The sequence below is a fragment of the Eurosta solidaginis genome, chromosome 1 (genome assembly GCF_040869045.1).
Source record: "Eurosta solidaginis isolate ZX-2024a chromosome 1, ASM4086904v1, whole genome shotgun sequence".
Taxonomy (NCBI): domain Eukaryota; kingdom Metazoa; phylum Arthropoda; class Insecta; order Diptera; family Tephritidae; genus Eurosta; species Eurosta solidaginis.
The window spans coordinates 259,351,030-259,366,132 of NC_090319.1; the positions used below are offsets into that span (position 1 = coordinate 259,351,030).

A 15,103-nucleotide genomic window follows, 5' to 3' on the forward strand; every position below is an offset into this window, starting at 1 on the left:
CTTTTTATTGACGTTATGTCGTTTGGTCCCGTTAGTCAAGTCCCTTCAGCATCCTTGCTATAGATTTAGATTTGCGATATGAAAAAGGAGTTTAGGACTCTAACTTATGATTTAGGGGACGCGGTCAAAATTCTGAATATAGTTTCAATAAGCTGATATTAGCTTCACTTGTATGTTTGTATGTATGTAACTCTTATACAAAATAATAGCGTTTCTTTTTACACGCATATACATTTACGTTTGCGCGTAAAAAAACGCCTATCCTCGCTTAGATAATGCTTAGGAGACCCATCTAGCGGCAGTGGTTAAATAACTAGCTACAGAACAGGGTGTGCCTAAAATCGGAGACACAAACCTCTGTTAGCTATAATGTATAACTGAATCAGTTGCGATGAATAGTGGACACGCATAGAATGCATAGAATTAGTGTAGAGGGTGAAACATAGACACATATTTCAGTTACATCTGAGTATAATGCGTATTGAAATTTAGTAGTACAAATTTTATGCGCAGCAATTTCAGAGGTGTATTTAAAGTTTGACGCTTAGCAGTCCATATAAAGTTTAAGCGTAAATGTCTATAGATCTAAAAAACCCCACAAAAATTATTCGAATAACAAACTCTTTTATTCGCGAGGTATTCGTAATTCGAGTAATATTTATTCGAACTTTTTATTCGTTTCCATTTATTCGAACTCCTTTGCGTACTATTCGAATAATAAGGAAAGGAATTCGAATAAATAGAAACGAATGAACGAATAAAAAGTTCGAATAAATATTATTCAAATTATTTGAAACGAATAAATTTATTCGTTTATTCGAGTACCGTTTATTCGAATATAATTCGAAAATAATCCCACAACTAATGCTTACTTTATACTTAACTAGGCCTACAACATGGCTGTCTCACAAAAGATTTTTACTGTCACAGTATTTTCAACGAAGTGGCATAATCATCTGGAATTTCTTTCGAATAACACTTTTTAATAATAAATAATATTTTCAATTTTTTTGTGTACATTTTAAAGATCATTTTTTATTTCAATCACAGCACAGAATACATAGAATATTATCATATTTCATTTATCGTATACCTATACACTCCACATTACTTAAGTAAGGGCAGCTTTTCGACTTAATAGATTGATTAAAATTGATTAGAGTGGAGTGTATATCTTTTAGCAGCTAATGTGCAAACAATACTTTTACAAGCTTGTGATCTTAAAACAAAGTCAACTAAGTATGCATACAGCAGCGAACAGAAAAATAGCAGTGCCGATTTCCGCCAAAAAATTTTTTGTTTCGATATTCTAAGAAAAAACGTATATGAATTTCGTGACCGAAGGTATGCTAACCAATCTCAAAAACGTTGTCGAAAATTTTCGAAAAGGCGGGAAAACTCTTTGAATTCTCAGATTTTTTTGAGTGCGCAATTTTGTAGCCCTATCATTTTTTTCAGTTTTCGCGAAATGAATTGTATACATAAGTAATTTTTAAATGTAAGATACGTCGGCTTTTATTTCGGGTGAGATCTTACAATTTCAAAATCAATTGGATAGTTTCTGGATTGATTTCGAAATTATTTCGGGACCTGGCAACAATTTCAGGGCTATTTTAGAATTATTTTCGGTATTGATTTTGGAATCAAATCCGAATTATTTCGGTTTAATTTCGGGATCAAACAAACCCCATTTAGAACCATAATTTTGGGATTATCTTCGGAATGATTTTGGGTTCATCTCCGGATCATTTTGGAATTGTTTTACAGATAATTTTGGCCCTATTTCGAGACTATATCGGAACCATCTATGGATCATTTCGTAGTTAAGTGTTAGCAGGGGGACTATGGCTGCGCCAAATTTATCCAGCCGTTACTGAATAACAAAGACAATTCGAAAAAAATTAAGACGTTACTGTTGCCAGAAGGATAAATAAGTAACTGTTCCCAGTAGGCGTACAGTGAGTCAATAGCTATCATCCGGTGGCAAAATCCTGAGCCAGATAAATAATTTTGCATGTAAATGCAACAACAACGATTTGAGCCAAATCCAGATAGAAGTCTGGTTCAATTTGTGAGCCAGATAATTTGTTAATTACTTCTTTTTAGGTTGGCAACGCGGCCTTTAATATACCTACTTTTTCAAAAATAGATGTCGCTGCTTAGTCTTTCGCTGTATGAGTTAAATGAAAAACAGCGGCGACATCTGCCTATCACATTTCACGTGTGCGAAAATTTCACGCCATCTGCTTCTCAAGTCTCTCAATGATCCAGAGCATTCCCGTGAGAATTGAGCGTGAGCCGGAGCTGTAAAACTCACTGAAAGACGGCAAATATTTCAGAAAGAAGTGTAACGTAGCGTACAATAACATAGACCCCCCGTACTTTTTCTTCTCACTTCCGCCTGAGCCCCCCTGTACTTCTTTCTATAGCATAGCCAAAACCAACTACAGATGGCGTGCGGCAACAATACAACCACCATATGGTAAATGGCCATACGCGACCAACAGCTGATGGCAAGCCAATGGTGCGTTTCTTCAGCAAAATCACCACACAAGACAATCACCACAATAGTGGTGTATTTATTTCTCCAGTAGTTTGCGGCACAAGCCGTATAAAAACAGCGAATTTGCATTTTGCAATTCCGTCCTCGCAGTCTCTTCCTTAGGTGACCGACCCCGCCGACTGCCGATCCTGCCGAATACCCCGCTCGGAACACGCAGCCGCTGTCCAGGTAAACCCCGTCGCCAGCCTACTTCCCCTCTTACCACGGCCCTGGTACGAGCTCCGTAGCCCACCGCGCTTCCGTCGCCCCTCTGGTGCCGCCGCTGCTTCCATCCCGCCGGTGCTACGCCGACCGTTAGCCGTCCGCCATACTACCGCCGTGTCGAACCCGCCTTGCTGTTGCTGCCGCTGCAACACCAACCACTGGCCGTTCGCCATCCTACCGCCGTTAAGCCGCTGCTTCCATACCGCCGTACAATCCGTCCGTTACCCGACCACCGTGCAACCGTCCTGCGGACACCTCCTCTGCTCTGACGACCGTTAGCCGCCGCTCCGCCCCCTCACCATCTTGCAACGGAAAGCTGCTGCCCGCCTAATACCTCCAGCCGTGTGTGCGTGTGTTCGTAACACATAGTACATATTGTGATTTTATTCAGTAGGGGTTTGTGGGACCTTTACTAGACTCTGGATTGACTGAGCGTTGCTCCAGCCTTAGACAAAACCCACCTCATAGAAGCCTGAACAACCTTTCAGCCTATTAGCCATCTGGGTTATCATCCAAATTTATTCAGCCGTTCTGGCATGGTTAAGTAATTTTGGGACCATCTAGGATCATCTCTGGACTATTGAGAAATTCATCATTTTGCTACTATTTCGGCATCTTTTCGAAACTGTATCGGTATTGTTTTCAGAAAATTTCCGGCAAAGTTCATTATCGCACTCATGAAAGAATCGCTCGGAAACGCCTAGTTAAGAAAGTCCGAGTAAAATGACAATTTCGAGATTATACAAAAGTATTTCGCGTAAAATGCAGCTACGAGTCAACTCTGAAAAAAAACTGTATACAAAGAACCTCAGGGACGATATAGAATAAGAAGGACACAAATTTGCATGCCTTCTTTAGTTAACAATTTCTTTACTAATTGCCTATACCCACACTGTTTTGCCTGCCTTGTTACGTTACTAAAAATAAAATTTTAATTTCATGACCACAAGTGTAAATATCTTATTATATGCACATTTACTTCTAAGTATAACAACGTATTTTATATTTTTGAAACATAATATTAATAATATTGATGACTTTGTGAAATTGTGGTATATGGCTACAAAATACTTGAAAATTTAATTAGGACGTTTTTGTGGAAAAATACATCCGAGCCGCTTGTCAAAGTACCTTTGTAGCAAGGAAGTTGGAATAGATATTTATGTAAAATATTTACAATTCAATAGATAATGGATGTGATAAAGTTATGGCTTAGCTACATATATTATTATTTAATTTATAGTCATTTATATCTTTTTGATTGCATTCAGCGTTGAAGATTAATTAAGGGTATTCGTTTAAACATTTAAATGCTGTGTGTATTATGTAGACATCGTAAGTTTGCCAGTTTGTAAACCATTGGTCATGTTGGGCATGAACATGTAAACATATGCGTTTCTTCAATTTACTTGTATACTTTAAATAATAAATTAATAAACAAATCTCTACAGTACAATTTCAAACTTATGCTATTGAGCAAACATTGATTGTGTTAAAGAATACACTTTCAATAAGATTTTACATAAGTTTTGCGTCTAAATCAGACACATTTGTGTATGTATGTATATGCTGTCTTAATATTAAGTAATGGTAGGTAGTACATAATTTCATAAAATAATCTCAATTGATTACTTGAAGGAAGTTGAGTTATAAAGTAATTTAAGTAAGTTCTTTATTTGTTCAAAATGGTCTCTTGATCAGAAGTACTAAAATAAACATTGAAAAGATTACTTAGAATAATATTTTAGATAAAACCAAAAATATTACAACTAAATTATATTTAAAAATAATTTATGAACTGTAAAATAAAAAGCAAAAAAATTTAAAAATTTGATATATTTGAAAACATAATTTAAGGAGTTCTAGTAGCTGCTGTTTTTCAATTTCCTCACAATTATCCTTTTATTTTACTAATACTGGTAATTGTGTGGAAAAACTGCACGCGCTGGTAGATAATGTGAATGGTGTTGATTGCGATAACGACGCGCCAAGAAGACTGCCAATACCTGTAAAATTGATAAAAGTGTAAAATGGAATATAAAGCAAAAAAAACATTGTTTTTGTAGGAATAAAAAAAATTGAGAAAAAGAAATCATGAAGATAAGGCAAAAAATAAAAACGGCACACAACTAAAACTAAACTGAATAGGAAAGGACGTCCAAAGTGCAGATGAATTCGAAATTTGTATAATCCGAATATAGTACCGAAATGGGCCCGAACTAATCTAGAAAATAATTTTCGATCCCGAAATAGCCCCGTAGTTATACCGAACATAACCCTGAAATTATTAAGAAAAAGTGCCCAAATTCTTCGAAAACAATGCCACAATGATCCGAAGAAGTCTTGAAATGGTCACGAAATTATCCCGAAAAAGTCGGAATTATAAACAAATGCCGAAATCGACACTAAAGAGCCGATAGACTAAATAGTCCCCGAATGAAATTGTTGAAAGCAATTATCTCGAAAACAGTACTTAAATGATCAAATATTATCTTGAACTAGCTCCGAATAGTAAATAAATAAACTAACAAATTTTGAATTACATTTGTTTGAAATAAAACGTGCGATACATACATACATCGTTACTAAGCATTGATACCAAAACAAACCAGACCAAATAAACTCGAAATCATAGCAGAAGAAGCAGCGGTTAAATAAAATTTCCACAGCTCAGTTGAATATCACCCTGCTACACGCTCTATCTCAGAATTTTATTAAATAACACCTTATCTCGAAATTGGTAAGAACGCCCCATGTTATAGTTATTGTTAAATTAAATGGGGTTACACTGAAATGACAGTCCTTGGTCGGGAAAAATCCCGAGTCGCTCCGGTACATAGAAACGACTGTTTTGTGTTTAACAGTGCTTCGCTCCATTCACTAGGTGTGACCTTGTTACAAAGTATTATGAGGGGAGTCCAGAGAAACTGGCAGTTTAAACAGGATTGAATCAAGGGGATGTTGCTGTAATAGGCTTAAGTTCCACATTACAATGGAAAAGTTGGTTGATGTCATGTGGGGATACAACGCATTCAGCAAATACATTACATATGTATGTGTGTCGCGGTTAATTATGAACAAATAAGAGTTTAACCTGTTAAAGTATTCAGAACGAAGTTGGACCAGAGTTACTAGTGCCTCCCTCGGTAGTCTGCTTTCTTCTTCTAAAGACCATCAACATCGATAACACTCCCCAAAACCTTCGGAAGTGTCTTTATCGCTACAACAACAACAGTTGGGGAGATTGCTATTTATGTTAGAAATTAATTCGTCTAACGGAGCGCCAGGCCTGTTGCTATTATCGTGCAGCCGTCGCACATAGGTAGATTTTCAAGTTTTAGGCGGCCAAAAATATTTTATTGCCTATATCTTCTTAAAACTGCTTAATAAATGATAAATTATAATAATTTGTGTAATTAATCGGTTATATTAAAAAAATAGATATTACACTGTGTAACACTAAAAAAAACCTGCGCAGGCTATTTTTCTTGTTGTACAGCAAGAAGTGTAATAATTTAGTTCTGTCTTTATCTAGGGTAAATTTTTGATTGGTTTTATGAAAAATTATAATAATTTGTGTAACTAATCGGTTATATTAGAATAGATATTACGCTGTGTAACACTAAAAGATACCTGCGGAGTGAGGCTATTTTTCTTGTTGTATAGCAACAAGGGTGTATCGAACCCTATCTAACCCCCTATCTGCAAGTATCTGCAGCTAAATTTAATGCAGTTGGCAAGCTAATTGTGCGAAGTACCATGTTCAAAACTAATTTTCACTTGGACGGACTTGGAAACATAACAAAACTGGTTTTGAACACCAAAAATAAAAAAAAACAAGTAAGAACGGGACTGTCTTCGGCTGTGCCGAAGACTTCATACCTTTCATGAATGGGGCTGAACAATAATCTTATCCCGTTCTTAATCTCCGAATAATCGGATGTATAAGATAAGAAATATATAGTGAACAGATCTACATACCTTAACGATTTTTAAGATAAATATAAAATAAAAAATAGGTAGGTACTTTGTGTGAGGATGCAAAGTTTCAGGTTTTTTGTGGTCTGCGTGTAAAAACTATGACTACGAATCACGTATTTCAACAATATATGACGTAAACGTAACTATTTGATGAAATTTGATGAATTTTGAAGCTTCTAGCCGTAAAAAGGGGGCAAAAATTAGAGTTGATATGGGGTATATAATATATATACTACCGATCTCTATGATTTTTTTAGACAACAATATATGCTATATACGTAAGCATATAGTGAAATTTGAAGCGTCTAGCTGTTAAAAGGGGCAGAAATTGCGCAAAGTTTCTTAACTGAACAATCGGTTGTATGAGATATATACTATATATACCACCGATCTCAATGATTTTTTCAGACAACAATATATGCTATACACGTAAGCATTTGGTGAAATTTGAAGCTTCTAGCTGTTAAAATGGGGAAGAAATTGCGCAAAGTTTCCTATCTGAACAATCGGTTGTATGGGATATATACTATACATATATACCACCGGTATCTATGATTTTCTCAGACAACAATATATGCTATCCACGTAAGCATTTGGTGAAATTTGAACATATCTAAACGATTTTTAAGATAAATATAAAATAAAAATAGGTAGGTAATCTGTGTGAGGATGCAAAGCTTCACGTTTTTTGTGGTCTGCATGTAAAAACTATGCCTACGAATCACGTATTTCAAAAATATATGACGTAAACGTAACTATTTGATGAAATTTGATGAATTTTGAAGCTTCTAGCCTTAAAAAAGGGTCAAAATGACAGTTTATATGAAGTATATAATATATATACCACCGATCTCTATGATTTTTTCAGAAAACAATATATGCTATATACGTAAGCATTTTGTGAAATTTGAAGCTTCTAGCTGTTAAAACGGGGCAGAAATTGCGCAAAGTTTCTTATCTGAACAATCGGTTGTATGAGATATATACTATGTATACCACCGATCTCAATGATTTTTTCAGACATCAATATATGCTATACACGTAAGAATTTGGTGAAATTTGAAGCTTCTAGCTGTTAAAATGGGGCCGAAATCGTAAAAAATATATATATATACTATATATACCATCATATATATATTATATATATCACCGATCTCTATGATTTTTTGACACAACAATACATACTATATACGTAAGCAATCGGTGAAATTTGAAGCTTATAACTGTTAAAATGGGGTAGAAATTACGAAAATTTTCTTATCTGAACAATCGGTTGTATGAGATATATACTATATATACAACCGATCTCTATGATTTTTTCAGACAACAATATATGCTATATACGTAAGCAATCGGTGAAATTTGAAGCTTCTAGCTGTTAAAACGGGGCAGAAATTGCGCAAAGTTTCTTATCTGAACAATCGGTTGTATGAGATATATACTATGTATACCACCGATCTCAATGATTTTTTCAGACATCAATATATGCTATACACGTAAGAATTTGGTGAAATTTGAAGCTTCTAGCTGTTAAAATGGGGCCGAAATCGTAAAAAATATATATATATACTATATATACCATCATATATATATTATATATGTATATCACCGATCTCTATGATTTTTTGACACAACAATACATACTATAAACGTAAGCAATCGGTGAAATTTGAAGCTTATAACTGTTAAAATGGGGTAGAAATTACGAAAAGTTTCTTATCTGAACAATCGGTTTTATGAGATATATACTATATATACAACCGATCTCTATGATTTTTTCAGACAACAATACATGCTATATACGTAAGCATTCGGTGAAATTTGAAGCTTCTAGCTGTTAAAATGGGGCTAAAATTTGCGAAAATATATATATATATACTATATATACCACCATATATATACTATATATATATACTATATATACCACCATATATGAAGCTTCTAGCTGTTAAAATGGGGCTTAAATTTGCGAAAATATATATATATATATACTATATATATATACTATATATACCACCATATATATACTATATATACCACCGATCTTTATGATTTTTTCAGACAACAATATATGCTATATACGTAAGCATTCGTTGAAATTTGAAGCCTCTAGCTCTTAAAATAGGGCAGTAATTATGAAAAGTTCCTTATATGAACAATCGGTTGTGGGGGATATATACTATATATACGACCGATCTCATAAATTTTTTCAGGCAACAATATGTGCAATATACGAAAGTATATGGTGAAGTTTGAAGCTTCAATCTGTTAAATTGGGTAAGATATTACAAAAATCCTCTTTTTCTGAAAAATCGGTTGTATGGAGGATATATGCTATAGTGGTCCGATCCGGTCGGTTCCGACAAATGTCTAATCGGACACCCAAATACACCCGCTCACCAAATTTTATCAAGATATCTCAAAAATTGAGGGACTAGTTTGCATACAAACAGACAGACGGACAGACGGACATGGCTAAATCAACTCAGCTCTTCAACATGATTATTTCGGTATACTTAATGGTGGGTCTATCTATTTTCCTTTAAGGACTTACAATTTTCGGTTTCGTGACGAAATTAATATACCATTTCATTTTCATGAAAGGTATAAAAATAAAAAATTTGGTTAACATCCGAAATAAAGGGGGATTCTTTATCAATTTACAACTTTTAAAAATCACAAACACCATTAATAATATTAGTAATACAATTACTCAATTCAATTGTCTTAAAACTTAAAATATTCACGTTAAAACATCCGATTTCACATAGGTTAAAAAAAAAAAACTATAACACGCGATTCAGAAATAGCTAAATTCCGATTACTTGACAGCTAATACCAGGTATGCGATGGCTGGGAAAGGGTAGAATTATTGTTCCCCTGTCTATTCTGAAGCTGTGGGAGTGGTTTATTTTGTAATTGTGGTAACTTTCAGAAATTCAATTATGGCAGCCTAAATGTCTAAAATCTACCTATGTGCGTCGGCGTGGGAAATGATACTAACTCCTTCTGGTGGGGAAAGCAGTTTTGATATGTATAAATTAAACAGAAGTGGGGATAGAACACGACCCTGTAGCACCACCTGTTTAATTCTCCTAGGTGTTGAGGTTTCGTTCCTAAATTGAATCGACGCTTTCCAACCAGTAAAATAAGGAAGGGGTGAACCTTCTGTATCTTGGAGTAGTGTGCCGTGGTTGACTGTGTCAAAAGCGAAGATTCGCACCAAACTCAAGAAGCAGGACCTGTCTCAGAAGCTGAAAACTCACTATCTGAGAATAAATTCAAAAGAATTTTATTCGAGATAGAGCATTTATGAAAAAAAGTCTGTGATAGGGTGATATTCCACTCATTCGTGGATTTAATCATATGAATGATAAAGTTACTTCTCACCAAACGCTGATCAGGTGCAACGTTAGTAGTTTGTTACAGCCGTAAACGTGATGCTTAATCTAAATATATTTGTAATGTTGTTTGTCTATTTAAGTGTATACTAAGGTGGCGTTGTCAGTTGCATTCTTATACCAAACTTTTGTTTTATTTGATCGGAACCGGTCAAGGTTAACATTCGTATGCACACTTAAATCATGGGTTTGAATCCCGGGCATTTGCAGCTCATACATTTTTTTGTTTTGGGATTTTTTACTAATGTAAATAGGGTATTGTAAGATATGTACATACATGCATAAATATATAAGTGAGCAATTCGCGATTAGGTATTTCGAATAGAGATTGTATGCATGTAAGTTTTTTTTTTACATTTTATATAGTTCTTATTTATATAGATACGTTTATGTATTATATGTATAACCCGTTTTCCTTATTTAGAAATGTATGCATGTGTATATGAATATCAATGCATGATAACCTAGGACGATGGTTACGTTGTGTTTGTTATATACTTTTTTTTAGTACAAGATGAGAATAAATATCGGATGGTTTTTGTATTTGTTTATATTTTTAAATATATATGCTTGTTAGTTAGTTTGTGAAGCTATTTCCACTTAGTTGAATACGTTCCAGCTTTTAAAACGTTTTCTCACTTTATAGAAATGCACTCGGCAAACCGCGTGGATCCTTTTGATTGCGATAACGAACAGTTAACCAAACACCAATGAACTATGTATGTTTGCATGTTAAAATAAAATAATTCATTATTTAAAAACATTTAAAGCGTATTACATAGATACGTACAATATTAGTCATTTTCTATCAAACAACAATATAATAGTACTTACCTCCGTAAAACTAAAGAATATACCCAAACCGCCGCACAATTTGAAAGCATAACTGATTTTATCCTCCAATACAGGCAGACATGTTGGGCACGTGCAACCACCACTTAGTGTCATAAAATCATTGCAACATTTCTTATTGACAGCTTCACATGATAAGCCACTATTTGTGGAATTAAATCCACAACAGAGAAATGTATCTTGTACTTGTTTGCGCATAGAATCTGGCACATTGCTCCAACCCTCCTCAGCGAACTCCTTTTGCTGTTCCGAGCTTACGGCCAAGCATGAACTGGCAATGGAGAATTGTATGAGGAAGAGCATGAACAATATAATCATGTACTGAGTAATGAATGTAAACATTTAGTTAAGAAAAACATCAGATAGTTTACAAATTTGTAAATAATTAATTTCAAAATTTTATATTGTAAATAACTCCAATATTCAGTAATGCAAAATGGTCTTTAGTAGACTACTTTGAGAGGACTTCAGAATAACACTTATACTTCACAACTAATTCCGCGTTTAAATCAAACTGATTATTGATTCCTCAGCTTGCACTGCTTTTATATTCTCTGTTGCTTCGTCCGCATATACCTACTAAAGTCTAGACGTTTCGCCTTCTAGAAATGCTGCATCTCTTGCTTGATAATTGAGCTACATATATGGGCGTGTATGTGTGAGTAACAACGTGGGCTGATGACTAAAACTGTGTGTGTGAAGTACCTCTTCGTTGCCTACATGCTGCTTCATGTTTTTGTTGTTGCGTGATTATTAACTAGCCTAGTGATGTAAACATTTGCCACAATATTAACTAATAGATAGTGTCAAAATTATTGTTTTTTTAACAACAAGCAATTCTCCGTTTTTAAGAAGCTAGCCTTTAAAACATAAAAACCGCTGGCTATTGTGCGTTTTTGAGGTAATGGACGTACCGCGACCCTTTAATGTAATTCGGAGTGCGGACGCTTTCCAGAGCATGAAAACGCATGTATGGGAATAAACGTTTTTGCATTTCCAGAACCGCCAATTATTTTTTTGTAACTGTGTAATATATCGCTTAAAATATCTTGAGGATCGGCCTTGTGACGCCTTTTTAAGTTGTATAAGATTAAAAATAAATATAAATGTATTTAATTCAAATAAAGTAAGAGGGCAGACGGTCGCATCACTTTTTTAGTATATTAAAAAAAAAAAACAAGTAAGGACGGGACTGTCTCCGGCTGTGCCGAAGACTTCATACCTTTCATGAATGGGGCTGAACAATAATCTTATCCCATTCGTAATCTCCAAATAATGCGCTGTATAAGATAAGAAATATATAGTGAACAGATGTACATACCTAAATGATTTTAAGATAAATATAAAAAATGGCAAAAAACCCCCTTATCTGAACGATCGGTTTTATGGGATATATATTATATATAGCTCCGATCGAAATGATTTTTACAGAAAATCTTGTATATTAGAATATATATCACCAAGTTTCACGTTTGTATATTGGAAATTAAGGCAGAAATGGCTAAAAATCTTTCTATCTGAACGATCGGTTGTATGGGATATATATTATATATAGCTCCGATCGAAATGATTTTTTCATGAAATCTTCTACGATATATAAGAATAAATATCACCAAGTTTAACGTTTTTATATTGGAAATTAAGAGAGAAATCGCCAAAAATCTTTCTATCTGAACGATAGGTTGTATGGGATATATACTATATATAGCTCCGATCAAAGTAATTTTTTCAGAAAATCTATGATATTTTAAAATATATATCACGGAGTTTCACGTTTATACTTTCCAAATTGCGGCATGAATGACCAAAATCGTCTTATCTGAACGATCGGTTGTATGGGAGATATATGTTATAGTAGTCCGATCCTAGCGGATCCGACAAATGTCTAATATAATACAAAAATACATCCTTGTGCCAAATTTTATTGAGATATCTCAAAATTTGAGGGACTAGTTTGCGTTCAAATAGACAGACGGACGGACGGACGGACATGGCCATATCAAATCAGTTCGTCGCCCTGATCAATTCGGAATACTTAATGGTGAGTCTATCTTCTATATTTCTCAACGTTAAAAACATCGGACCAAAGTTAATATACCATTTCATGTTCATGAAAGGTATAAGCATTGGGATAATCCAGTACCCAGCCGAGGGCTGTAAAGTGTTGTATACATATGTATATATATAAAAACATATTTACAAAGTAGATTATCGAATCAGCAAAGTGCGTAAACATTAATCAATTTTTAATTTAAAAAATCCAAACCTAATATTCATGATCAAAAAGTATAAGAGTTCTAGGCAAAATGTTGCAATGTTTATTAGTTCAATTCTATCGTGATAGTGTTTGGGAGAACTCAACATTGGGCAAATATTTATTCCTATGGTCTCAGTTACTTTTACTCAATACAAAAGTCGGTTTAAATTTCTATGGACTGTGAGAAATAATGTCTTCCTGTTGTTGTTGTAGCACCGCTTCGCTACATACAACCTTGTCATCCTCTAGCGTTTTGCTTCCTGCTTCCATGTATGAGCCATTCCTTCTCTAAATACGTAGCAAGTTGAACCAATTAATTGCCTGTTGGAAAAGTACAACACGTTCTATCTATAGTTAATTACGTATGAAAAGCGAAAGCGATCATTTAATACACGTTCTTCTTCGATATCGAATTAGAGAAAGCAGCCCCAGGCATGCCTTAACGCGGGAATATGTTATACATGATCCGTAGTAAAACATACCAATCACGTTGGGGAAATCACATTAAAATCAACTTACACTAAAGCCTTCGAATACCTTGGATAAAACAGTGCTGCTATGTTGATCCAGCTTCTGTGAAAACGATTTCAGGGCCATTTCACATTGTGTGCCAATGAGGCTTGTTTTTATTTTTCATCCTTCTAAAACAAATGCCGTTCCAGAGATGGTCGGGCTAGTACCTTAATGGCGCTTGTTACCGAAACGTTCCGAATCTATATCCGACAAAGGTTCGTCAACATCGGTAATACTCCCCAAATACTTCGAGGAGTGTCCTTCTCGCTACAACAACAACAGCAAGCATTAGTCATATAAACACGGTTCAGAGTTATGTATGTACATATGTAAATTTAATGCGAATTCAAACCTGACGTAGTTTTTTGCCTTATCATTTTTAATATGAGGTACTTTGTGAAAAGGATTAACATAAAATAACCTTTGCACATAATTTATAAATAATACATTAAGATTATTGTCTTCACTCACGCACATACATAAATCTATGTTGAATTCTATTGGAGTGAAAGTATTTGACCAAATACGTATTATTTCCTTTCTTGAACTTTGACACCAAGTATATGTGAGTTTTGTTTGCTTAAAAAAGGATACAAAAAATAGCAGGACTTGATGATGTTTTACTGCTCCAGCTAATCCAAGTATTGAAATCAATATAAGTATAACTCCACAAGCCAATATGCCACCCACTATAGGTAAATTAGTGACTAAGGAAGCTGCACGCGCATAAACGCCAACCCCAATCAACAGGAATCCCACCATCTGTAAGACAAATGAAATATGCACTTACTTTAAAAAACACCTACAATCTTACACGCTTTGCAAAAATCAATGTTTTAGAGATTCCCTTTGGGGCTCGCGTATACACATATGTATGTATGTACAAAACAGCACGACCCTGGTTAAAATTGTAATTACACACTTACCACATATAAAATATTTAGCGCAATAAGCGCATTTTTCGAACAAGTAAAGCCTCCACACATTTTCACTTTGCTTTTTAGTGAATTTAGCACTATTATTCACTTTTTTTCTTTTTTCACCAAAGTTTGTCTATACACAAATTTTACTGCATCTGTTTCTTTGTATTTCATCAAATTCCAAGCGTTCCGCTGCACATCTGATTACTAGAGTTACCAGCAAAGAATAAAAACTACCATGTCAAGCTGGCTGTCAAACATTTGGAGAGTGGCTCGGAGATAAGATTTGGCAGGATTTAACCAGTGCGTGGTACGTGGCAAATTAAGGCCGAGCTTTTCAGTGCCAGTTTAAACTATAGTTAAAGTTGACTAGAGTTGAACCTTGGCACTTTGTTCGATAACATATAATTTT

General features: G+C 34.6%; 1 protein-coding gene across 3 annotated transcripts; it reads right to left on the reverse strand.

The window, feature by feature from the left end:
- Positions 1–998: 998 nt before the first annotated feature.
- Positions 999–14,890, reverse strand: Tsp97E (Tetraspanin 97E). 3 transcript variants are annotated; one of them, XR_010948860.1, is made up of 5 exons: positions 14,698–14,890; positions 14,366–14,533; positions 10,984–11,322; positions 10,139–10,864; positions 999–4,773 (listed from the first exon to the last, which is right to left on the reverse strand). XR_010948860.1 is itself a non-coding variant. In XM_067760527.1 (5 exons), exons 1-4 carry the CDS (start codon positions 14,755–14,757, stop codon positions 10,790–10,792), a joined length of 642 nt encoding a protein of 213 aa, XP_067616628.1. In that variant the 5' UTR covers positions 14,758–14,890; the 3' UTR covers positions 999–4,773; position 10,789. The 3 variants fall into 3 exon arrangements, 2 of the variants coding, with proteins under 2 accessions (XP_067616628.1, XP_067616627.1); XM_067760527.1 differs by having other exon boundaries at positions 10,789–10,864; XM_067760526.1 differs by lacking the exon at positions 10,139–10,864.
- Positions 14,891–15,103: the final 213 nt, after the last annotated feature.